The following is a 27,158-nucleotide window of genomic DNA, read 5'->3' on the forward strand; positions in this document are numbered from 1 at the left end:
GCCCTCTAACCTCCCATCCTCTCTGATTTCATGCCACATCTCGCGCCATTGTTGTCCATGTAGTGTCACGTGATAAAATTCATTAATTTACTTATTATCTTTCCGCACGTTGTGATCACTTACACCTTTAGTGAAAATGGACACGCGGAAGCTTATCGAGCTTCTGAAAGCCACGATCGAGCCGAACGAACGTGAGCTCGCCGAGGAGCAGCTAAATCAGGTACCCAGCATGCTCCCTTTTTAGGCCTCAGCATGGTTAATAGTTTACCTTGCCTCCTCACAACTCTATGCAGCCTCACCGTTGTTTCTCCCAAGAATTTGAAGCCTTGTTTACGAACTTTTGACGCTTTCAAAACCGGTCTCGAATCATGGTTAATGACCTCGGCTGATGAGCTAGTTAGACTAATCGAGACGAGAAAAGCTTCGTTCGAAACATGAGTTTGTACCCATGTGCACGAAAGCATCATGGTCACTCTTTGTGGTATGCTCAGGTCTAGTACCTTTTGAGTCAGAAGGCTGCTTCCAATGTGATAATCTTTTTTGATGACCAGGTCAAGAGCATTCTTCGCTGAAGGTACTTAGTCTGAACTCATGTTCATCATCGAACGCAGACTAGCATGGAACATTGCATGGGTTGCCTTCAAATTCGGATTTTTGCCAGGAGCTCACTCAATTCGTTGAGTTTCTGTTTGAAAGTCAACATTCATTCTAATTTTTAGCTTGAGGGTCATACTTTTGAAACATTGATAGTAGAGCAGCGGTCAGTCTTTGTGAATGAGGCATGATTGGATGTTGTGGAGTGCTGTGGTTCAATTGGGACCACCTCCAAGGCGAAACCTCTGACATTAGAACAGCCTTAAGGGACATTGTCTATCTTAAATGCCCAGTCAATTAACTGCTCATTGATTTTAGTCTTATCCTACTTTAGATGGCTCAAATTCTTGAGGTACCAGTGAGCCGCAGTCAACCACTGATCTAGACACATCATGCATCTGCATTATGAACAACCTACTTTGTCTATGACTAAGTCGTTAGCCAAGAGTCAGCCTGTCCTTTGCTCATTGGAAACCCCTCTTCATAGTCGGGTTACACAGAGGCTCGTGCATCGGATGTTGAGACGAATGTCAATCTCTGATTAGCTCTGAATTAGCACCACTCAACAGGTTAATGCATGCAGTTAGATGGCACACTGACGAGTGGTGACGGAAATAATACTGTGACCTTAGTCTCAACAGACAATGCGCGAGCTCTAACCTCACATCTCTTGAGTTTTTCAACATTTTTTTTAATTTGTTCCAGAATTTTCAGGAAAACAATTACTAATCTGGTACTTTTTTTATTTGCCTTCAGATCAATAAAATAATTGGATTCGCACCATCTCTTCTGCAAGTTGTAATGATGAATGATGTTGAGATACCCATACGTCAAGCTGGGGTGATCTACTTGAAAAACATGATCAACATGAGTTGGGCCGAAAAGGAAGTAGAGCCTGGCCAAGTGACGCTACCATTCACAATCCATGAACAGGACAGAGCGATGATCAGAGATGCTATCATTGATGCTGTTGTCCATGCCCCGGAATTGATTCGGTAACATCTTATTCCTGTCTTTAACGCAGATAATCTTTTTTATCATCTGGTAATAATAAGTAGGTATGATTGACTGATAAGATTACTCTTCCTGCGCTTTGTTGACATAATCTCTGTCAGTTTACTTTATTTCTAAACTCCCAAGTGGGAGTTTGGAATAGTGTAATGGAAAGACAAGAGTCTAAACTCCCAAGTGGGAGTTTGGAATAGTGTTATGGAAAGACAAGAGAAATTATCTTAAAAGTCTATTTCGTATATGGATTGTTTTTGAAAGAAGGAACCAAGAGCATTCCAGTATTGCTAGGATCGTGCAACTTCAATTCTTTGCAATAACATTACTGAAATCATGCGAAAAATTCAAATTACACCGGTAATTTTCGTCTTGACTTTATAGCTTCTGGAAGTTAAGACAAAACTTGTTTAGGTTGTGAGTTTGTATTGAAAGGTAAAAAAAAGTTGCACCATCTTAGCGACATTGGAATGGTCTTTGTTCCTTTTTGCAAAATGCAGTTCATGTAGTATCAAGTCCAGTCATGAGCATTTATTTTTCTCATTTGGTTGTTTTCCTAAAAAAACCATGAAGTAAGTAGTTGATGGTGGACAGTTTTCACTTTTTTGTAAAATGAGGTATATCTAAGAGAGCAGTACAAAGTGACATACTTCGATCATGCTAAATAATAAGGCTACTGCAGAACTTTTTTTAAATCTTTAAACAGTATGTAAAAATGAGACTGCCCGCATTTCTCTGTTTTTCATCTAACCAAATGTCAGCTGAGAAATAGACTTACAGAGTCACCAAAAATGCAACTCCATTTCAAAGAAAAAAATATCTCGCCAATGGAGTATGTGAGGACACAAGAATTTCTGCCGATCAGTCTGCTTTTTGCTCAGTTTAGGAGAAGCAGAATTTTTCCCAAAATTTTGAATGTCTTGGGACTAATGAAAGTGATTTAGACTTGCTCAAATTTGAGATGGTTAACAATCCATTACAACTCAGTGTGTTCCATTGATAGAACTCATTGCCCCCCAATTCGCGCAGAGTTTTAGTAAGAACTACAACTACATCAGTTTCAGTATCTAAAAACTGATGATAAGAAGGCTGCAGGATTCCAGTATCATTGCAGAAAGTCTTGAGAAGCTAATTGGTCGTTTGTAACTTAATTGTTGCTGCTCTTGACTCTATCATTTATTTATTTATCACAACAATAAATGGGTCAAAAACCCACCCTATAAGAAAACAAGCGTTTAAATTACAACTTGCAACAATATAATTCAACAAAACAACAAATTAAAAGATAACATTACAACAAAATCACATGACAAAATAACTATTTATAAATATGTAAAGCCCTCATGAAAGAACTTGATGTAAGGTGTATCCATACCGTTTTGCTGCTCTAAAGGAAGGTCATTCCATTTATGAACCAGCCTGCGACCAGGAGAGAAAAAATGAAAGATGGTCCTGGAATGCCTTTCCTAAAACCACCCACCATCCTGTAAGGGACAGCCAACACCCCTAACCTTAATCGGTCCAAGTAACTTAGGAGAAAACGAAAGTCTGTTCCTTGACCTAAAACTGAAAACCAAGTCAAAACATTTGTGACCAGGCAGTATACACGGTTGCCACAGTCAGGGAAAACGGAAACATCAGGGAATTTTACAAAGTCAGGGAAACGTCAAGGAATTTTACAAAGTCAGGGAAAATGACGGAAATGTCAGGGAAAAATTGTTCAGTTAACTCTATTTGCTTTCTAGACAAGGTTTGACATTTCAAGCAATAGATTTTGCGTGAAAAAGATCTGAAATTATGTCTTTTTAACCATCCAGCGTGTCTTCAATTGGCAAGGAATTTCACTAAAATGTGACAAGGAAGTCAGAGAATTGCATTTTCTTCATTCTGTGGGAACCCTGATAATAGAAGAAACAGATTTTTGTACTAAAACTGATTTTTTGTTTTCCTATTTCAGTTCTCAGCTGGCCGTGTGTGTTAGCCAAATTGTAAAGCATGATTTCCCGGGAGGTGGACACAAATAGTTGACAAAATCAGCATCTACTTGCAGAATCCTGATCCAAATGGTTGGATCGGGGCTTTGTTGTGCTTGTATCAGTTGGTCAAAAATTTTGAATTCAAGAAGATGGATGAAAGGGCTCCACTAAATGAAGCAATGAACCTCCTCCTACCGTACAATTTAGAGCTCATCTCTCGGCTGTTACCAGACCAGTCAGAGCAGTCGGTGCTTCTTCAAAAACAAATCTTAAAAGTTTTCTTCGCCTTGACGCAAGTAAGTACATTTACATTTGGTACAACAAACTAATAAATTGTGTTCACTCTTCTTTCTCAGAGGCTCAGGCAGTCCAGAAAACTTGGAAAGTCAAGGCGCATACCGCCATCCAGAAAAGTCAGGGAATTTTGTGAGTAGACTCGGCTTAGGTACTTCAGCTGGTACCATTCCAGTGAGTGAAATAAACTTTGGAGTGCCTTTTTTCATAATTTGAATCGCTGTAAAGTGAGAATTTTTAGGTTTAAGTAAGTCAAGGAACTTAAGAATGTTTAGCAGGGGTACAAATTTTCTTGACTGCATTTTTGACAAAGTTGAAAAAATGTCACAAAAATCGTAAGTAAATGCTGAGTTTTTTTGAAATTTTATTTCAAAAGTGAATAAGGAAAAAGTAGCATTTTTTGCACTCTGCTTCCTGCTTACAGAAAAACCTGAGAACTTAACCGCAAGTCAAATCGAGCACTGAAGTGATTTTGGCATATTTTATAACTGAATAATTTTCCTGCTCCCCCCCCCCCCCCCCATTTTAAGGGTATCTCGGATCAGAAGAAGAAAATTTGTGTGAAACTAAGCTCTAGTTATTGTAATGCACAGGTTCATCAATCTCTGAATTGTCTCGAATTACTCAATTGGTTAACATATCAATTCAGATGGTTTTATGAAGGTTGTGCAAAGAAATTATGACTTCTAAGTCAGAAAATGATGCATAACTAGATATATGACCTCAGCAGCTCATGGGCTTGTAATTTTTTACAAATTTTGCTGAGATTGCAATAAATTCTTTGTCGGTTTAGAGGTAAAGCCTAGCCTCCGCATACCATGGCACTAAATTAAAACAATAAATTATGGATTTGACCATTCTTCATTGAGCCTGCGGGCATTTACATATGAAACAGTTTTTTTTTCTTCCTGAGTTTCATGCCCAGAATACTTGAAGCGTCGTCAATGTTGAAACTCTAGCCACGTGTAAGATTTTTGAAGGTCCATCTCTGTGTTACATTATCAAAGGTCCAGTTCCACCAACCCCCTGTCATATTCATGACCTTATCGTTTGTGATCTCCATTTGTTGAAATTGAACTAGTATCACAGTGTATGTTATTGCAACAACCAGCATCTGAAAATTTCACACAATAATTTTGTCAGCCTTTAAGCAGGTGTATAGGATTTTATTTCTTATTTTTGGATCATTCATTTATTTTTGAAGAAGTTTCATCATCGAAGTATAAATGAATCAAAGAAGTTCGCATATTTCTATCACTTTCAGTGAAAATAATGCCTAAAATTTTTCTTTCAGTTCTGTAGGTTTCAATGGACCCCTAGACAAGGTACAAATTTAAGCATTCTGATTCATATTTCTCAGCCAGAATTTCATGCAGAACAAAATTCCTGCATCAAAAATTAATGAAATCAATTCCTAACTTAGAATTAATGTCGTAATTTTATATATTTGCCCACGTTTAAATTTAGATTTGCCACTGAAGAATTCACAATAACCAGTGATTCAAATATGAAATGATTAACGAATTTTCTATATTGCCTGTAGAATACCAACTTACGAGTCAATCGCGATAATTTTGGCGGCCTCTCAAACATTGTTTATTCCTCACCCTTCATTGTTCAAAATGTAAACAATTTTCTATAGCTGAGCCAAAGCGTCAAGATTAGGTTGCATATTTTTTTATGCAGAGACTGTCACGGTAACGTTTAGTTTGCCTCCTAACTTATGTAGACCATTGTGTTTTCATGAGCAGGAGGATTGAATTCACGCATCAAGAAATATTAATATACTGGTTAGGAGTCGATTCCAGTAATTTTTGTTGCACAAATAGTGTTCTGCGTAAAGTTTTGGTCAAGAAACATGTATCAGAATGTTTAACTTGTACCTGTCTAATGGTCCATCGTCCTTGTGAAAAGTGAGGCAATTTTTTATTGTTGAGTTGGTAGACACTGTGTAAGAGAGTACAAGATATCCTAGAAAATGTCCCATTGCTCTCTTAAATGTAAATGAACATTCTTTGAGTTCCTTTTTTAGTCAGAGCAATTTTTTGTCCAATGGTAAAATTGTCTGAGCTTTTCACTCACCGATTTTATTAAGCTGTAGTCCAGGACCAAAAATTTGACTGCTGTAAATTGAACTTGATGATGCCACAAATCAAAAATAAATCGTTTCAACTGAAAAAAATTGATACATAGACAACTTGATAAAGTAGGACAACTTGTGTAATGAAATGGATAGAAGTTTTTTTTCAAAAATACACATCATCTTCGAAACAAAGAAGTGGTCTTTCTCCAATGCCTCATATTGACACAATAGGAAAGGAACAATATAAAATTGGATCTAATCAGAAAGTATGGCTAAACAGGCGAAAAATATTTAAAACAAAAACAGAAAAGTATTCGCTCCTTTTTTTTTCTTCTTCTCCTCTTTTATTTGTGAAACCTCATTAAACTAAACAACTAACACACCAAGAAAACTGAGGTCAAATTGGAGGATCTTCCACTGAAAAAATCAGGGAATTTGTGTAGAATGTTAGGAAAGAACCAATAATTTCTTCCTATTAAAAAAGAGTCCCTACTTACAGTGAATTGAAACACGTAAATATGTTTGATGCAATATTCTAGAAGTTCCTCGGTACAAAGATATTTTCTTTTCTTTTTTTAATGAAAGGCTCCGTAAGTTATCCTTAAATTGAAGGTTCAACTTTTCAATTTTAATGCAATGTAAAGAATCCTGCACCATCCTTGTGGGAAATCCCCCCCCCCCCCCCCCCCAGTAAAACCTGATGAAACTTTGATATGTTGCTCAGCTAGTCAATCTGATCAAAAGCTCTCATGGGCCCAAAGAGATCCCATTTGCGGTTTTCGAGATATTTGCCGTTTTATGTGCGTAAATCGAGGTTTCGCCGGCCGCACAATGGTCCGGCCGGCGAAACCTCGATTTACGCACATAAAACGGGTATATCTCGAAAAGCGCACATGGGATCTCTTTGGGCCCATGAGAGCTTTTGATCAGAATGACTAGCTGAGCAATATATCAAAGTTTCATCAGGTTTTACTGGGGGGATTTACCATAAAGATGGTGCGGGGTTCTTTACACTTAGTTCAATACAAAATTATGAACCATGATTTTACAAATACCTAGCAAAGGTTAATTATTCACTCACATTCAGTTTAACTGCTGGATTTTTCTCTTTTCTTGATATATCATGTATAGAATTTACAATTTCGTTTGCCTGTGGAACAGAAAAACAGAAGGAGAACCGAATAAGGCAAGAATTTTTAGAGCTGTAGTAATGATGTTACATAATGGTGTGTCTACTGGTCTAAAATCCCAGAATTTCAAAGAACTTAATCAGCTTAGGGAATTAGGGCTAAGTCAAGGAATTTCATGAAAATTACTCATAAGTTTCCTATATGAGTGCTTTAAATTTTTTCTTCTTTTTTTTTCAAATCAATGTATCTTTAATATTTTTCTAATTCGAATTTATTTTTTGTTTCTTATGAAGAATGATCTTTGTCCCCTTAAATTTATGTACTTCCTTTTCAAAATTCTGAATGGTTGTTTTTAAATTATCATTAGTTCATGCCTTGAAAGCTGAGGATTGTCTGAAGGTTATCCAACTACGAAACTATTTTTTTTTTAAGAAAAAATATGCCAATATTAAACTAAGAAGAAATGTGCTTACCTCTTTAACTGTCCTCTCCATCGTGTGGGTGAAAATTCCGATCAAGAAAACTTTCAAAATACTGGAAAACGTTTGACAAGCCTTCATCACCAACTCAAAACCCTGTTGTTTTGATCCCAAGACAAAAAACGTGAAGCGTGTCACATTGATTATCAGCACTGACATTGTCTCTGTTATTATGAGCAAAATTGGTAAAGAGAATAAGTCATTGATTTGTGTTGATATCTCGCGCATCAAAATGTGCATGTACTGAACCTCTTGCACATTCCTACAGTTGATTTTTGGGCGCCAAATATCTGTGAATAGAGTGCGTGGTCTGTGAGGCAGTCTGTTCTCATTCCTTGATGAAGGCACAAACCGTCCTAAGTATCTGTTGAGAGCAGAGTACTGACCTTTACTCACAGTCAAAAAAGCTCTGTACTGTATCAGTGTCAGTAGATTCGTAGAACAAAGTGTAGCGTATACAACGGAGTGCAAAGCATGTTTTGACAGAAAGAGCAGTAGGATTAAATTGTATGCCAGAACAAGGGAAATGAGTAGAATCTGATAACTCTCGAACTTCGAAATGTCATGTACGGTTGTGTTGAAGTGGTTTTTAAGGTTCTGGTTCACGATTGCGATCAAACTCATCAAAGGCCGAATGCATTTACCCCGTGAGATCATTGTCACGTGTGTCAGTAGTGAAAGAGACAGAGTGACCAATGTCTCAGTAAGCAGGATTTCATACTTCATTCTTTCAGTTTTTTTTGTCCTGGATACCATCAAATTATAGATATTATTGTTTTCGTTCAGTCCCAGTGCGAGGATAATTATGGCAACAATTATTGAATATGTCATTGCGGCTCGCTCTACTTTGTGAGTTTTCATATTAATGGGGGTCATGCCAAAGATCTTACATGCCCTCAATGTACTTGACATAGCTTTGTTGTCCATTTTTATTATTCTTATTGGTTCAGTGAGCGTGAATATTTTTCATCTTCCCAAAATCAGTCTTAAAATATTCAATGGTATCTCTTATTGAAGAATAACTTTGGTACTCTAACTTTCCCTGTTTTTTTTAAAGGCTTCCATAACTTTCCTTTTCTCACACCAAACCAAACAAATGCGAACCATCCTAAAATTGTTTAAATATTGGTTTTCAACATTTATTGCTGTAAATGATGATTGTTTCTTGGTGTTCTCGTTTCACTGATATGGATTATTTTCGTAGCCTACAGAAGGGAAGAAAAACTTCCTTCATTTTATCTCATTGATCTCAGAAACATCGAATTCTCTGTTTTTTTCCTCTCTAAGAAAAGTTGCATTTGAGTCCAGCAAGTAGGCTTTTATGCTCACTGTGGTTAATAAAAAAGTTAAGTTCTAGTAACAGAGAAGTTGTTCTTTTTAGAAAAAACCTCGAGCTCTGTAACCTGTGTCACCAGTTAAAAAGCTCTCTAATTACATGCCATTAGGTACTTTTCAGCCTCTATTTTCTTGTGAACATTCAAGCAGTGTCAACAACTGAGAGTTTAAATAGCACATGTCAAAATTGTTTTTCATTATGATGGAAACTGTATCGAACACATGACAATTTTGAGTCATCACTAAGTACATTAACACTTTTCAAAAGAAAGAGAAAGAAAAACAATAATACGAAAGTTGAAGTTTCACGAAGTATTTCAATGACTATTATGTTTCATTGTCCCTTTGCACAAGTGACTGGCCAGCATTCCTTTTGAATGTCATTACATTAATGTTATTGATTTGAGTGTTCCACCCAACCTGAAACCTCTTGTTTATGGTTGAATGGTTTCATGAAGTGCAGTCTTTCTTTGTAGCTCTGCTTCTCATTTTCTTATATTCCCATCAGCTTGCTTGGTAGGTAAATGGGCACTTCTAAGTACGAAGGAACAAATTTATTCCAGTGTTTCCAAATTGACACCCAAATTTCAGTATTTATAGGTAAACTGCTCAGTATTGTTTCTTTAATGGTTTGAATCTGTAGAAAATGAAAATAAAAATCTGGAAATTTTTAGAATTAGTAACGATTGATCCTTAACTGATCCTTATCGATTAATCACGTAAGGATATTGTGCAATGATGAAACGTTGTCAGTTCTTTTTGCCCGAAAAAAAAAAAAATCCATACTGAGATTTTACGAAAAACAAATTTTTCTGGCTTGTTTTTATTATTATTTATGATCAATGGCGCATGTCTGATAATCAATAAGAACTTGAGAGTAATACAATTCAAGCTTATTCAAAGTGAAATATGTCAAAGAACTCATTTGTATCACATCCTAAGTTTAAATTTAATCACAATTAAGAAAAGTTCAAAAGTGCAGAATGTGATTGTGGCAACCTCTAACCTTACATTTAAGTAAACAGCACATGAACATCATATGTCTGTGAAGTTTTTAAGATTTTTCAGTCTGTAATGAAAGCCATAAACCACAGCAAACAATCAAAAATAATTTTTTTCTCCCTTGCATTCAGAAAACAGGAACAGAAACAAGGGTTTCTGAATTGTTAAGACTGATCAACAAGTTTTTGGGAAAGATGGTAGATTTTACTAGGCTTAACTTAAGAAATTCTGTAGTCACCTCTGAAATTTTCATGTCTCATCAAAAAGTTTAAGTAATTTCAATTGCATCCATCTGTTTTATTGGCAAAGCTCGAAGATAATTATCATTCTCAACTTCTTTGGAAAGTCAGGGAATAGTCCGGAAATTTCTAAGTTAAAATCCTTGATAATTCGAGAAACTCCAAATTTGAAGAGACTTGTTTTTTTATGTTGAATTTTGAAATCTGTTTGCTCAGTTTCACACCTTAATGTATCCAGTTCGCTCTTAATTTCTGAACTTCGTTTGTTTTCAGTACGTGTTGCCTATGGATCTTCTTACAAAGCCAGTGCTTTCAAATTGGATGCAAGTATTCCTACGGGTGTTAGAAGCCCCCGTCCCTGAAGAGGTTAACAGCCGGGATGAAGACGAACGCCCGGAACTGCCATGGTGGAAGTGCAAAAAGTGGGCCATTCATATTCTGCATAGGTTGTTTGAAAGGTGAGCATCAAAAAAGCAATTTAAGTTCTCTTGTAGGGCCCTCTGAGAGCTAAAGATCTGAGGTTTTTCATCAGTAATTGTCAATGCGATGATGCTTTTTTAATGATTTCAATTGCTTGAAGATTAACAGCAGCAGCAGCACTCTTCTAGAGACTTTCAGACTTGCTTGGGAATGTACTGAAAAAGTACTGATTTCTTGCCAGCCTGTTTTGGTAGACCCCCTGATTTGCCCCCTTTGAGATTTCGACTAGATGATGCCATGGAACATGGTAATACTTCATTTATGAATTTTGAAGAAGGTAATTTTAAGTCCAATCAGCTTTAAGAACTGAAACCCGTCTAATAATTTAATTAATCAATTTTAATCTTTAAATTCAACAATTTTTTTTTATTTAACCAGTCTATTTTATAGATACAATTACATAAATACAAATACTAATTAGTATCGTAAATATATTAAATTTTACAATAAAGTCATTTAAATATAGTTTGGTTCATTAGATGGATCGTCTGGGACTTGTTGTCAGCCTGTTGCTGACACACCGGAACCGCCCTCTGGCATTTCTTCGGTGGAGTTGTATGATGCTTGTTTGATTTTCAAAATATTAATTACCATTTTTTCTATTATTTTCCAATTTTCTTTATTTTCCAGCATTATAATTCAACAAAATGAATTTCTGTTTTTAGGTATGGCAGTCCAGGCAATGTTTCTAAGGAGTATAACGAATTCGCACAGTGGTACCTGAAAACCTTCTCTGTCGGAGTTCTAGAAGTCCTATTGAAAATTTTAGAATTGTACCGGCAAAAAATTTACATAGCACCCAGAGTCATGCAGTTGTGCCTGAATTATGTAGATCAAGGGTAAGCATACTTGGTTTTTGGTGTCCTCTTCTTTTTTTCAATTTTCGCTCTAACCTGATAAAGTTAAGTGAATTATTTCTCCCTGTTTCTTTACAGCCTTTCAGCAATGGTATGCTATTGGTGGCCAAAGTAAGAAACCTCATATCTCCTTTCTTGGCATTGCAGATTTCCTGTCATACTTTTTTTTGGAAAATTAGTCAGCATAATTTCTTGAAAACTTCCTCGATTCTTCCTCTATTTTATTATCAGAATATTCTTCATGAATTTACCTGCCGTGAAATTGGCTTGTTTCGTCTAAATAAAATAGAGTAGGAGCAGAAATTTTGAAGAACTGCCGTAGATGGAGGTACATGGTTTTGCACTGTCGTCATTCGATATGATTCAATGCTCAGTTAAGGAAGATCTCTGCACGTCTTCAAGCAGTGGGGTTAATAAATCCCTCAGTTCGAATACGATCCAACTCCGGTTTTTTTTACGATGTTCATTTTTTGTGCAGAAACACTCCTTTTCTGGCTGTTTCACAGTTTTTATTGTCTCCTGAAAAATTTTCTCAGATACGAGTCGTTTTCGAATTAAGAGATTCAATCGAGCTTACTCACACATAAACACTGCTTTTTTTTAAATGTGTCCTGTACTCAGGAAATTGGAAAATCAATTAATTAATTCTTCATAGAAAGATTGGAATTTTTGTCAAGGAAAAATATCATTTCTGTTTGATAGTCTGCCATCTTAAATAACTTTTCAAATCAAATCAGTTTACTAATGCCGGCAAAACATTAGCAAGGTGCACTCTGTGTCAATTTTGCCAATAAATTGATTCAATTTGAAATCTTGCAACATAAGTGCTCAGCTGTCTGTTCTCATTGCCTTTGTCAAAGTTGAAGGCGGTGTTAAAATTCTGCTGGAACATTTGCAACTCTTCATTATTTATTTATTAATTTATTTTAATGTTAACAAGTATTTGTCTTTACTTATGAAGATGTCAGAAGTTCTGAAACGCAACGTGTTTTCTACAACCAAGCATATTCTTGGACTGACAAGTTCCTTATTTTTCAGATCGTAATCAGAAGGTAAGGGGTGTTATTTTGAAAATTTTCTCAATTGTTTGACATTCTTTTGTTGCAGAATCATTCACGCCCACTCATGGTCATTCTTGAAGTGCCATATGTTTACAATTATTCGTGATATTGTCTTTCCTCTCCTCTGTTATTCGGAGGCTGATGATGAGCTTTGGCATGCCGACCCACATGAATACATCCGACTAAAGTTTGGTAAGAACGGAAAAGTAAAGTTTGGAAGTTTGGTTTTGGTCTGGTTCGGTTACCAAGATTAGAGAAGGAATCCGTTTGCTTCCAGGGAAGCACGGGCAATTCAAGGTTACTGGTGGTCTGGAAAAGCTGGGATTACAGAAATTTACAGGAACTTCAGAGTGTCAGAGAATTCATTCTCATTCTAGGTAAAGTCAATGAATTTTGCGAGTAGTGTGTCGGCTCAGAAATTGAACTTGGTGCCATCTAAGAGAATGCGAACTACTTCTGAGTGCCTTTTTCTGCAATTTAAATCCCTGGAAGTTGAAATTTCATCCCAAGTTCAGAGAAAGTCAGCATCATCAAAAGACGGAAAATACAAGTGGAAGTTTTGTTCAAAGGTCCGAAAAAGTCAAGGGACTCGGAAATTGGGAAAAAAAGAAATTATAGAAAACCTGTAATTGCAACAAAAAAGTCACCGAAAGTATGCATTAGAAATTCCCAGTGTGCAATGTTTCCAATGCATGCATGAATTTGTACTCAAAGATGTATTCGAGGTGGAAGTTCATTAACATTTTGCCTGCCATGTCGGTCAATTTGATCGGTCTTGATGTGTTCTGCAGGGGCCAAAATGTCATTGAATACAACTGCCACTCCTTAGGGAGATTCTCCTATATAAGCTGAGTCACATCAGCATGCCAGCTTCGAATTTCTGAGGGGTGTTTCTCGTATGTCTCCACGGTCTGGCAGCAAATTAGTACCGAAATGCGGTTGCAGACAATGTGTTATCACGAACTCAACTTAATTTTTTTTATTCTAAAATAGGTCAGTTTTGCTGATTATTGCGTAATTGGTTCCTTACGTTAATACTTTGTTTCCATCTTTTTTTTCCATCAGATATATTTGAAGATTTTGTCTCACCTGTAATGGCGGCGCAAACACTATTACATTCAGCTTGCAAGAAACGGAAGAACATGTTGCAAAAATCGATAGATTTAATTTTGGAAGTTTTGAACTCGCCTAACGCCGGAGCTCCTCAGAAAGATGGTGCCTTACATATGGTGAGTATCCCTGATCTTTCTTATTCATGATGGAAAGACAGTTATTCAAGTCAGGTCTGTGCTATATCATAATTCTAGCAGCCTTGAAAAATGCTTGATTTTCAAAAGCCTTTCAAGGCCTTGTAAGTGCTTGAAAATTGCTTGAATTGTACTCTTTACTACCAGTCAGTGGTGAATGTTCAATGCACGTACACAGATTTTCAATGACAAGAGGATGTCAAAAAAGAAATAAAAACAATTAAAACAAAATTTTCATTATTCAACGTGACTTTACAAGAAGATAACTCTAATTTTCCTCACTTCAAAGCACAAAAAATTAAACTTGTTTCCTCTTCCTTTCCAGATTGGTTCCATAGCTGATATCCTCCTGAAAAAACCAATGTACAAGGACAAAATGGATGAGATGTTGGCACGTTACGTCTTCCCCGAGTTCTCAAATCCCAAAGGTCACATGCGAGCTAGAGTGAGTAGCTTTTTTCTCTTTCTTGAATTTCTAAACCATTCAATAAGCATTGTAGCAAGAAATTCGAGTTGCCTACTTTTTTCCTCTACAGAACCGTTTTCTGTAAGATTGACAGAAGAATGTCGCTGGAAAGTTTTCTCTTGATCAGAAGACTCAGCTTGTCGGTAGAAATTTGCTATTTACTGGCACATTTGAACTACATTTTGCAAAAAGGAAGTAATAATACAGGCTATATCATCAAAGCACCTATCTGTTCTGGAAATCTGACAGTACATTTGTTGTTTTTAAAATGAGCCTTTAAAAGTAGTTCCTTACCGCTAAATGCAGTTCATTTACTTGTACAATATTTGTTACTCTTCTTCATAAGTTACTCTTGGCACCTTACGGATCATTTCTAAGTTTATGATTTATTCACAATCGATGGAGTGAATAACAATAGTTTCCTTTTTCCTGTTGATGTAATAGTATTGTCGGAATTTTTAGATTGCTAATGCTTGATCCATGATTATACCAATTTTTTTACGGCTGTTGACAGTCAGAAATACGTTGTTGACTCTTTGTTATGAGATTTCAAGTATAGCAGCCATTGAAATAGGTCAGATTGTGTTTTCATCTTATTCATTATCACCTGGTGGAAAGGATGAATTAGGTTTCCAGTTTCTTCCCGCCAATGAGCCTTTTTTTTTTCACTTTGGAGATGCAATGAATTGCATAAAATATTTTTCCTTCTATTGATTGATCTATGATTATAACAATTATTTTACGGCTGTTGACAGTCATACATTTTTTGATGATTACTTGTTATGAGATCTTGCGTGCAGCAGTTATTGTGAAAAGTAAAATTGGGGTTCCTCTTTTTCACCTTTGCGAATGAGTCTATTTTATTTTAACTTTATTACTTTTATTTACAACTTTAGCACAGCTGACTGCGCTCCTATAGAGCGATTGTACTCATCAAGCATACAAGCTATTGGGATGAGATTTACATCTCATGATAAAGCTCAAGAGCTTCACAGAAAATCATTGACTTTATACCGTCAAACCTATTTGTAAAAAATTTGCTATTAAGAAAGTAATTTCTAACCACTGCCAATCACAGAAAGCATTCCTTACATCTAACTCCAGTTTTAACAGAGTCTCTGATCATGATGTTTGTCTTTAAAGAAGTATTCGCCGATCAAAAAGTACAGTTTGTTTCCTAAGACCAAGGTATAAAATAAATTGAAATCCAAGGTATTTCGAATTTTGTTAACGAATGAATTCAATCATTCTGTCACGCATGTCGGCTATCTCTCGTGAAGTGGCCACCCGCAGAATGTGTTATGGCTCTATGATCGTAACAATTACTTTACGGTTGTTTACAGTCAGAAATCTTTTGTTGATCCTTGATAGAAGATCGCAACCACAATAATTGATAGAAATTGAGGAATGTTATTCTGTTTTTGTTTAGTTTTTGTATGATCCAATCGAATTGGATTTATTTTCCTAAGTAATAGGCGACTGTTGTTAAAACTTAAGATCGCCAGAAATCGCAAAAATCTTTCCTCTTTTGCTAGTCCTTGATCTATGATTAGAACAATTTTTTTACGGCTGTTGACAGTCAGAAATCTTTTGTTGATGTATTCTTATGAGATCATAATTATAGTAGTTTATGCAACAGGTTGAAACCCAAACCACTTTTTGCATGTTTTCTTCCCTGAAAGTGCTATATTTATATCCTAATTTGATTTTCATGGGTTTTCAGGCATGTTGGGTTTTACATTACTTCAGTGAAATCAAATTCAAGCAAGATGAAGCTATTTTAGAAGCAACACGTCTTGTGGTCAACGCGGTTCTCAAGGACGAAGAACTTCCTGTTAAAGTTGAAGCTGCGATCGCTCTTCAGATGTTCCTCAATTCTCAAGACAAATGTGAAAAGTTGATCGAACCCCAGGTAAAACAGCAGTAAAATTGAGGAGCAACAGTGGTTTTTTTTAAAGAAGAGTCCTATTAGCAACAGGAATTTTTTTCAGCACGATTGTATGAAAATTGTTCCCTCAAGATTGTTATCCCTCTTCAATTTATTTGCCATCTCTACAAAAAAAAAAAAAAAAAAAAATGGTATAAATTGTGTTCAAAACCTTTCAGACGTAGCAAGATGCACTCTGTGTCAATTTTGTCTGTAAATTGATTCAATTTGAAGTCTTGCTAAATTATATAACAACTAAATTTCTTCCGTTTTTCTGTTTAAAAATAATGTTGAAATTTTGCTGTGACATTACTTTATAAGGAGTCTCCGTACATACAGGATGAGCGGAAAGTATGCAATTATCAAAAAAAATTTCAGAGGGGTCTCTAGGTCAATGAGTGCTAGTTTTTGGCACATCCATAATTTTGAAGGGAGCCCTCCTCATGGGCAGCGCTCCCCCAGTTTAAATATTCATATGATACCCATCCCACCTTGTTCTACATTTTTGGAAACTTAATAGGGAAAAAAATTTTTGGCTTATATTAAATGTCGCTACCACTTGTTTTCTTGATTAATCCTTGGTCAAATTTCAAAATTGGCCAGTTTTCTGAACCCACAAGTCCGGTTCAGGAAGTCGCATTAAGGCAAACAATGCAACATACTTATCACTACTGCATGTACTTACGATAGAAAACTGCGAGATACCTAATTGATTTACATTGCGAGTGAATTTTGGCTCACCCTTCATAAAGTTTTCATAATTCAGCCACATCAAAATGTTGTCCAGAAAAGTCAAAGCTAAAATTCATATTTGATCGAAGACAAGTGGTTTGAAGAGTCACAGAAGCATTAATGTGCTGAGAGCTTTTATTTATTTATTTATTTATTTTTTACTATTGTTATGCAAAGACAATACTATCTATTATTTTTGTAATCCAACAGGCACTATGAAACAAATTAATGAGAAATTTAGGTGTCTTGATTTTTCCTGTTTCGGGGCCTTATGAACTGTACAAGTTTTTTACCTTTCCATCGTCCCCAAGGGAGAAGGCAAGCGATGATATAGATTGAGTCTAAATATTTTACCTGAGACTATTTTATTATGAAGTTTGACTCCTCATGTTTATTAAGGTTTTGTTCTTCTCTTTTTGTGCTCGTAATAGATCAAGGAAATCACGATGGAGCTTCTGCGAATCATCCGAGTGACAGAGAATGACGATTTGACAAACGTAATGCACAAGATTGTTTGCACATATAACGAGCGACTGATCCCCATAGCCGTTGAGATGTGCCAGCACATGGTGACAACACTGCTCCAGGTTATAAATTCGGAAGAAGGCTCAGATGAGAAGTCAATTATGATCATGGGTCTACTAAACACTCTAGAAAATTTGTTGAATGTGATGGAGAACAATCAGCTCATCATGTCGCAGTTAGAACCAATTGTAATTCAGGTAAGAGCTTATCTAAGTCATCGATTCATTCACATCTTTTTTTCTTTCTCTTCATTTGAACTCTTACCCTCAAAGTTTGAAGTCCTTGAATATTCAGAAAATTATCCAAATGCGTTCAAAAGTTCTTGAATTGATTGTTCCATGTTTAGCATCTTGCTAAGCCTTTTTTTAAAACCATCTCCCAGTTGAAAAGCCCTAGAAGAAGTGAAATCTTCGGAATTTTTTTTTGAACTATCTGGAAAAATAGATAGTTTGCCATGAGAAAACACCTGCCACTTCGTATCATCTTAATCGGAACATTGTGTCACAGTATTTTTTTATTTTAAAATCAGTGTACGTATTTCACAACTCAGTAAATTGTTTTATTCACTCACGTTTTGCCGTATAAAGTAAAAACATCATGCCTATTTTCTGTTTTGTTCGCAGGTCGTTGCTTGTATATTTACACAGAAACAGAAAGAATTCTACGAAGAAGCCCTTTGCTTAGTATTCGTCCTCACGAACAAAGCCATCTCCCCAGACTTGTGGAAAGTCCTAGAACTTATGTATTCAATTTTCGAAGATGAAGGAATCGACTATTTCTTAGACATGATGCCCTCACTGCACAACTATATTACTGTAGACACGCAAGCTTTCCTTTCTAATGAGATCTACCTCCTAGCCATGTTCAACATTTGCAAGAGTGTTCTGAGCAGTGATGCCGGAGAGGATCCAGAGTGCCATGCGGCAAAACTTTTAGAGGTAGGTGTGATGAATTGTAGAAGCAATTGTACGTGTCTCAAAATTGTTTCTTGATGAAAAAATTGTAAAGATTAAGGATGATTGACATATTGCTAAGGATGATTGAACGTTTTATTGCTATTTTTTTAACAATCTTTGGATTTTATAATATTTGTATGATTTAATGTGCTTAGTGTTGGATTCTCTGAATAACAGGTTGGAGCCCTAGTTGTTCGTAGAAGGAGGAGGAGAAGGAGAAGAAGAATAATAATGAAAAGACTAAAAGATCTCTTGCAAGCCGAAGTTCTGCACGTTCACTCCTTTATTGGATGTATTGTATTTCAAAAAGCACGTTGATGTCATTTATGTGTTCTCAGTGTATACTAAAGTTTTCCCCCTTGATCTGAGTTGCAGGGGTTAAGGTTCAAGCAATTAAGTTTCAAGAATCAGGATGTAAGAATTCAAGGAATGTTGCTCTTGCATGCGGCGGGTATTAGCGATTGACGTGAAGTCTATGAATATTTGTGTAAAATTTTGGGAGAGAAAGGATAGTTTCTCTGATTCTGTCTAAAGAAACTTCAAGCGCAAAAAAGACTCCAAGTTGAGGCCGTACTGAAGGGGATTACCCTCATGATAGAAGGAATTTTGTGCAAATGAATTAAATCAGAGGGAACCATGTAGCATGCTAACTCTATCCCCATAGTTCCTTTTAATCTAATTCATTTTCTTTTAATTTCTTTCAGCATAACGACATTCAACTACTGCTTAATTGCCTTAAAAACTAAGAAAAAAAATAAACTCAGAACTCAAGCAAGGTGCACTCTGGGTCAATTTCAGTAATAAATTGATTCAATTTGAAATCTTGCGATATTATATCTCAGTTTCTGTTCCCATTGTCATCAACATTAAAGGCAGTGTTAAATTTTTACTGAAACATTTATCATGATTTCTTATTCAAGCATCTCTTCAAATTTCGAACCTGAATTCACTTGTTGAATCATTCCAAGAACTTACAGGGCTCTGGGTTTTCTTTTGAATCCTGTAACATCCATTTTGACTGTGAAACAGCAAAAATGTGCATCTGGGTTTTTTAAGCTGTAGATTTTCTGTCATAATTCAAAGTTCTGAATTTGGAAATACTCAATGTTATTTTTTGAAAACTTCTCTTATTTTTAGAGTTGGGCCGGGTATCCAGCGATTATCCAAATTGCCAGATTATCCGGCTTCGGCCGGTTCCTTTTTTTGCGGGTATCAGCACCCGGCCGGATAACTGCGCTATCCGGTTTTTGAACCTGCCGGATAGTGCTTCTTTGGCTGTGAAAATTGCGATAAATTTTTGGTGATAATTTGACGCTTTTCAGTGCACTTTGACTTGTCATGGTAATTGTCTAACTTTCCGAAATTTGTTATTAATTACCAGAACTAAGTGCATTCTCTGCGAATTAATATGATCGCAACGTGATCCTTAATTCCTTAAGGCCGCGTGTTTCTGCACATCAGAATCAGATCCGTCTAGCCCTTGGCGCTTTATCCGGTATTCGGTTCTGGCCGGTTACAAAAAATCAATATCTGTATCCACATTGAATGATGCGAAAAATCCATTTCGGCCCAACTCTACTTATTTTTCATCTTAGTGTGAGGGATATTCTGTGCAAAATTCAAGCTAGTATTGATTTGTTCTCCTCTGATAAAATTAAAAAGAAGGAGTGGAGTTTGGAGGTATTGCAAATGAGATATGCTATTTACAGTTAACTGTTAATATCTCTCTAGCTTCTTTCTGGGTTCCAGTTCTTTCATTTTACAATACATAGATTTTTACTTATTTTTCTCTCTTTCTATCCCCTTCATTTATAAGAATGTACTCAACTAGTTTTTATCTCAGACCTCTCTTCCATAAATTTAATTACATTTCAATCATTTCCCCCAATTTTTAATCATATCGCTAACAATATATGTTTTCCTTTTTGCGCAGGTGATCATTCTCCAATGCAAAGGCAAAATCGACCAATGCATCCCATCCTTTGTAGAGCTAGTCCTCCAGCGTCTTATGCGCGAGGTCAAGACCTCTGAACTGCGGACAATGTGCCTCCAGGTTGTCATCGCAGCGCTCTATTACAACCCAGTGCTCCTCTTTGAGACGTTCGCCACACTCCAAGCAACAATGCCTGCAACCGAGTCGATCGCATCACATTTCATCAAGCAGTGGATTCATGACACCGATTGCTTCCTTGGCCTCCATGACCGCAAGCTGTGCGTTCTGGGGCTCTGTACAATCCTTGCAATGGCGCCCAACCGGCCGCCAGCACTGAATGAGTGCGCGGATAAAATAGTACCATCGTTAATCTTATTGTTTGATGGATTGAAAAGGGCTTACGCAGCAAAGTATGCTGAGTCAGACGAGGAGTCTGATTCAGATTTGGATGAAGACGATGACTCAGATTATGTAGAAGTCCTGTCCAGTGACGAAGATGAAATAGATGAAGAGGGTAACCAGTATTTAGAAACACTAGAGAAGAAAATCAATAAATCGGCAGCTGATAAGGATATGAATATCACAACGGCAATTATGGTGAGCCAGTTAGTTTTTCCTTCCTAATGAGACTTATCTGGATAAATTAGTGACAATGATTAATACTGCTGGGGTTTCTACCACCGGTAAATTCCAGGATATTGAATGTGAAGGGTAATGCAAGGAATACCCGGAGGAAATTTTGCATTAACTCTGGAATTTTAAAGGATTAGAGTTCAGTGAAAAAAATTACTTAGATGAAGGTTTTAAACCAAAAGCTACCTGTTCTCCTGTTTCACAGCTAATAGCACTCACTGATTTCTTCGATCAACAACTTTATGATGAATTTCTCATGACGGTTGTTTTTGTTTTTACGTCCAAAAATTACTGTTTATCTGATTATGTGAAGCAGTCAAATATTTTTATGAAGTGATTGAAGTATATTTTTGAAAAGCGTATCCATTTCAGCAATAGTAGACTATCCTACCATTTTGTTGAATAATATTGTGTGATAGTGAAGTTTGACAAGATTTTTACAAGCCAAAGGTAGCTTTTCTTAGTTGTCAGCGACCGAAGTCTTGGCAGTGGTCATGTTTCTCCACTGCGACGGTTTCGCTCCTGTGTAGAGAGTTAGTTTCTGCCAGCACTGCCGGGAAAATACAGGAAAAACTGAAGGTAGTTACAGGAAATGTGGATGTAAGGAGTAACCCAAGTTATTTTGTTTTGAAGTTAATTTTGGTGTCAATGAAGTGTTAATTATTCCGGCATTTATTTTTTTGGTACCAATGAAATGTTAAGTACATATTCCTGCTTTTATTTCCTGGAGATATATTTTTCAAAAACTGTCTTAATCTGCCCAACGTTAACTGTTCGTATTTTTGTTTGCCAGAGTGATGATGACTCCGACGATTCAGATGATGAGGATTACACGCCTCCAGAAGAGACTGCCTTAGAAAGTTACACAACTCCTTTAGATACCGATGACTACGCAATTGACGAATATGTTACGTTTAAGGAAGTTCTCTTGGGTATGTAATTATTGCGCACTTTTATTAATCTTTATTTAATTGTTTAAACTATTTACAAAAGCTCCTAGTCAAATTTAATAATATGTGGATCCAGTCCACTCACTTGTCAGAGCATAATAAAATTTTTTATCCTCAACCTTTCCCTCGAATACTTTCAAGGTTTTCAAAGATGGAGTAAATCAGTGTTGGTTTGGATGATAAGATTCAGCTGTTTTAATTCTACAGCCGACTCTTGTCTCAGCGTTTTGGAAAAAATTGGTAAACCTAATATTGTATCCTGAAAAACATTGATTCCAAATGATGTTCTGAAATGCCGTTCAAAATTTCTTGAAATAACCAAAAAGTGTGTGGGAAGTATCAAAAATCATTTTTAATGGAAGAAAAAGCCAATCCAAAGCCGCCAGTTGAGTTGATGTAGCAAGGCAATGCTTGTAGATGAGTTCGACCAATCAGGAGAAGTCATTCCCCTGGCCTGCAGCCTGATTGTTGAAAAATGTGTTTGTCGGGTAGACATAGATGACATAGGTTAAAAGGCGGAGCGTTATTGGTCAGGTATGTCCTATTGCTGCTTTATTGTGTCTATGTCAGGTGGAACTCACAACAAGCTAAAGGCACCTCCTAAGTTTTTGACCGCATGTTGTCTATTCCACCTGACAAAGAGAAGATAAAGCAGTGATAAGACATAGCCGACCAATTATGCTCCACCTTTTAACCTATATCATGTATGTCCACCCAACAAATACAAAATATCAACGATCAGGCCGCTGGACTTGTTACAAGTACTTGCCAAAAATATCGTTTCAGATGTGTCCTACTTTTGGTATTTTCCAAACAGGGTTGCTTTGTCATTTAGAGTTATAAAAAATCTGAAAATTTGTTTAAAGCTGCGTTTGCTCCGACTTTCAGGAAATGAATTTAAAAAATGGGTGCCGCAGACTCAAATGAATAATCGGCTTGCTGAGAACTTAACTTTGTAGCATAGGGACAACCACAATTCTGCAAATAAAGAAGGAGAAATGACCTAGTTTTAAAACTCATGCCTCATTTGATTACATTTTACACTTAGATTTTGCACTTTTTCAGCTGTCAATTCTGTGTTTTAAGTAGTTTTGTCTGTTTACAGGCCTACAACAGAATGACCCAGGATGGTATGGAGCACTGACAAGCCACCTTAGCACTGAGCAACAGAAGGCTCTTCAAGAAATTATGACTTTAGCCGATCAGCGCAAAGCTGCAGCTGAAAGCAAAAGAATAGAACAAAGCGGAGGTGAGACCCATGACTTATGTTAAGTTACCTGGATCCAATATTTGAAATGTCTTCCTGACGTTTCAATGTATTTTTCTTTTGTTCAAGCTTTGAAAATAGGCCATAATGTTGACAGTGCTTCAAAACCATGTGTGCTTGTTTCTGAAAAAGATAAATACCCGCAAAGGGATGTATTGCAATTAATTGCAATGGGAGTAAACTCAAAAAAGTAAATTTCTCCTTCTGTCTCTTACTGTTGGAAGTAACACCAGCCACAACAATTAGGAAGACACCTGAAGATGCGTATTGAGTCTAATTAAATCGATAATTTAAAATAGGGACCAAAATGCTGATTTTCCGTAGTGTCCTTCATTCTTGATGAGGTTTTCCCTCTGGAATCTGGGATGCTACAGTCAGGGAATACTGAGAAAACCGAGAAATCGACGTGTTACAGAAAAATTGTTGAGTCACCTCCATTTGCTCTCCAGAATGGGTTCTAAATTGGGTTTGACTGAAAACTATTTCAAATTGTGTCTTTTTAACATCAGGCATATCCTCAATGGGGTAGTTGCATACGGCTGGGATTTTAGATCCGAAGACTGGTTATAGCAGAACTTTTTGCGACAAAACCGATTTTGGAGGAACCGTGGTTTCTTTGGGATTGAAGGGAGGATGGATTTCAGTTTCTGGCTCTTTTGGAAGAGCCAGAAACCAGTCGTGACCCAGTCAAGATTCCATTCATCATTTATAAGACATTCTCTCATAGGCGATAGTTGGGAGTAGGAAATAACATCATCACATTTCATTCTTTGAAAGGATCATTTCCAGACGTAAATACCATTCTAAGTCTAGAAAAATATCGGCAATGAACTATTAGGGGCCTCCCAACCATGTCACAAGGGGCTTCATCCATGCACCATTGGTCTCAGAAAAAATAGTATATTTTGACATATCCGTTTTTTTAAAACGTTTGATGCATACTTAATTGACTATAGTGTTTTTTAATTTTATTTCTCCTTGTTTTTCCAGGATACAGTTTTGTAAATCAAACGGTCCCAACATCTTTCAATTTTGGTGGTCAGCCACTGGGAAGGTAAAGTCAGCTGCTGGCAGTTTAGGTTTTTTAAATTATCACATGTTAAAATGTTATTGTTAACTGTTGAAAACTATGTTTGTAAATAAGCATGTGTCTACGCAGGGCACCTTATGACCTGCAGTTCATTAGCTGCTTGCACAAACCATTTGACTTCTAGATTACTCGAGTAATGGACGCAAATATAAATGAGAAAATGACGTTATTAGGCATTGAGCTTAATGGAGAGTTTAAAATCCACTCCCATTTGGTTTGAAATTTTTATCATCTCCTTCCATGTCCTTTTAAAGGGGAAAAAGAATATTTAATCACAGCTGAGTCAAATTAGTAGTCTGAATGGTTTGTGTACTCTGGCGCAAAAGTTTTCGTAAGCTATCTATCATGACTTCGTCAAAAATGGCTCAGACGTATGCATTTTTTCTTTTTTCTTTGTTTCTTTTTATATCTCGTACGAAACCCCCATTCTTGCTTTGATCAACCGTATGAACCGTTTTGTTGAGAAAGAAAAATAGAAAATATAGTGGTAAGACTCGTTTCGGTGATGAAAATTAGTGATTTTACAGTAAGCGAAAAACCCGAATTTGTGGTGAAACAGAGGAGGAGGGAACCGTATTACCTTTGAAGATAATGAGGAAATACCTAAAGAGGGGATAATGATGAAATACACCTGTTAAGTGAACTCTTGACGCATTTTTCCCCCTGAGACAGTTCAGTAACTGTTTAATTATTTAAAAAAGGCACTCTAAATTGCAAAAGTCTTTCAAAATTCGGTGAACGAATCTATCAAAGTAAAGTCACCATAATATTACCTCTTAAGTGTGTAACTTGTGCTTCAAAATATTGTCTGAACGTCGACACTCTGATAGTGAACATATTTCATGATTGGCAATTATGAAAATAGCCTTATCTTGAAAGGAAAGACAAATTCTTTTCTGAAAACCTAAATGATCCATTTTCGAATTAAGCTCATCTTAGGATCAAAACTCAATTAAAAAGAAAGTGTTGAAAATTGGTTCCTAATAAATTATGCAAGCAAACTTCTCATAGTATGAAATGATGACCGAAATGACTCAAAAATCCTTAGTTTTACTAATTTATTTTTGCGCAAAAAGTATTTATGGAGAAAGATTCCCTCAGAGAAAGTGATCATATAATTTCTTGACAAAAGTTTATGAATGAACCATTATTGAATTTTGTGATTGAATCAAAAAGAGCTGGTCTGAAACTCTACTATAATGCTTGCTGCGCTCGGTCGAAGAGAGAGATTACTTTGATAACTAATATTTATTACTGTAGCCCTATAATTGTGTGCTGTGATTCTATTAACCCGCCTCTGGGACTGGAACTCAGTTCTCCACTTGTATTGATCGTCGATGTAAGATGCTATGCTCTGCTGATTTTTGCAAGGATGCTTCCTAGGATTATTTTTTCAAGTGACAGGTTAAATATGGGAGGTATTACAGAACGAGAATGTTACCTATGTGTACCTAATGTAACCTAACAATAGACCATTGACACTTTCGAATCCATAGAAATATCGTCCGAATACGCCCATCTATAATCTTCCCTCTATTTTCATTAGTGGAATCAGATCCTCTTCTTCAGCTAGAGGTTTGCTCATTTTTTGGCCATCTATTTCTTTATACAATTTTTTTAAAGATAATGTGAACGGTCCAAGTGTCCACTCATTACTTACTTATGTTCTTTTAATACGAAACTAGATTTTTGAAGTTAAGTATGGTCGAGTCGGTAGTGGGCCACCGGAATCCCGAATATTGTTCTTGAGTCTTGTGACAAAGAGCCGGTAATCAGCAGGTCAAAGGGACTCAGAAACACCGGCAATATTCTCACTTGAGCTGTCACTCAATTTGCTATATCAGTCAATTTTTTACAGCCTATTTAAAATTTTAATCTTTTTTCAGCGAACAACATTCAGTTTTAATCGTATGTAGCACTCGATTGGCTGTATAACTCTAGTGGTAATTCATGATACTCATGTAAGGATCTGATTCTGAAGTGTTTTTTTGGAAGAAAGCTTTCAAAACTAGCAAATCGTAACGGACAAGGGATACAAGATAGGTATTCTATGTAAATTTAACTAGGAAACGCCCCTGATATCCTACTTTTGGGCCAGTCACTGATTCAGTGACTTCAAGTAGAAACCGGTGATAGACCTCGTCTCCGCAGTAAAATTGAGTCAATAATTTACTGTCTATCGCACAATGGAAAATATGTATCTTGTTTGCGCAGTTTCAATATTTCTACTGTCAGGTGGTCTATGACATTTCTGCTTTTCAAGGGAAAATCGTCGTACAAATTAGCTTGAAAATTTCGGTCAATTCCCACAAGGTGAAAAAAATCACCAACAATTTTAGAAAAGTGCATGTGAAGATTTTCTAAAAAAAAGGAAAGAATACTGAAGCAGCATAAGCGAGATGCATTCCTTCATGCGAGAGACTATGAATTGTAGTCTGCAATCCTTTCATGTATTTTCACTTACTAACTGTTTGAACTATCCTCTCTCCAAATCGAAAATGTCATTTTTTTCTTATTTATCTATGAAGTTTTAATGACCCAGTCAGCAGGGCTGAAACTTTAACTTATTCGAGTGTGTGCTAAACGCTCCGTAATTAACGGTTTTAAATTTTTCTAAATTGGTAGGCAGAATAAAATCCAATGCCAAAGTGTGCGGGTTTTCTTTTTAAGACTGAACTATTACAGACATGCCAAGCTGTTTCTTATCTGGAAGGATACGCCTATTGATTAGTCTGTTTTTATTTTTTATCGTATTTATTTTTTTTGTAAGTAATTATGAATTACCAATTAACCAACCCTTCAAGTGGCTTGCGGTATCTCATTGTAAAAGTGGTCTGTGGACTCACGCAGTCCAGCTTTGAAGTTTTATTTTTAATAAACCTAGTTTTCCATTTGTA

At 36.3% G+C, this 27,158-nt stretch overlaps 1 protein-coding gene across 1 annotated transcript; it reads left to right on the forward strand.

The window, feature by feature from the left end:
• On the forward strand, positions 1–27,158 carry msk (importin-7 msk). The gene is given in 16 exon segments (XM_019052498.2): positions 1–220; positions 1,351–1,589; positions 3,557–3,606; positions 3,609–3,871; positions 10,411–10,595; positions 11,283–11,456; positions 12,582–12,727; positions 13,601–13,764; positions 14,108–14,227; positions 15,972–16,160; positions 17,339–17,629; positions 18,056–18,370; positions 20,322–20,918; positions 21,748–21,886; positions 23,010–23,153; positions 24,162–27,158. Coding segments are annotated over 16 exon segments (3,168 nt in total). The 5' UTR covers positions 1–136; the 3' UTR covers positions 24,230–27,158.

The sequence above is a fragment of the Bemisia tabaci genome, chromosome 10 (genome assembly GCF_918797505.1).
Source record: "Bemisia tabaci chromosome 10, PGI_BMITA_v3".
NCBI classification, from domain to species: domain Eukaryota; kingdom Metazoa; phylum Arthropoda; class Insecta; order Hemiptera; family Aleyrodidae; genus Bemisia; species Bemisia tabaci.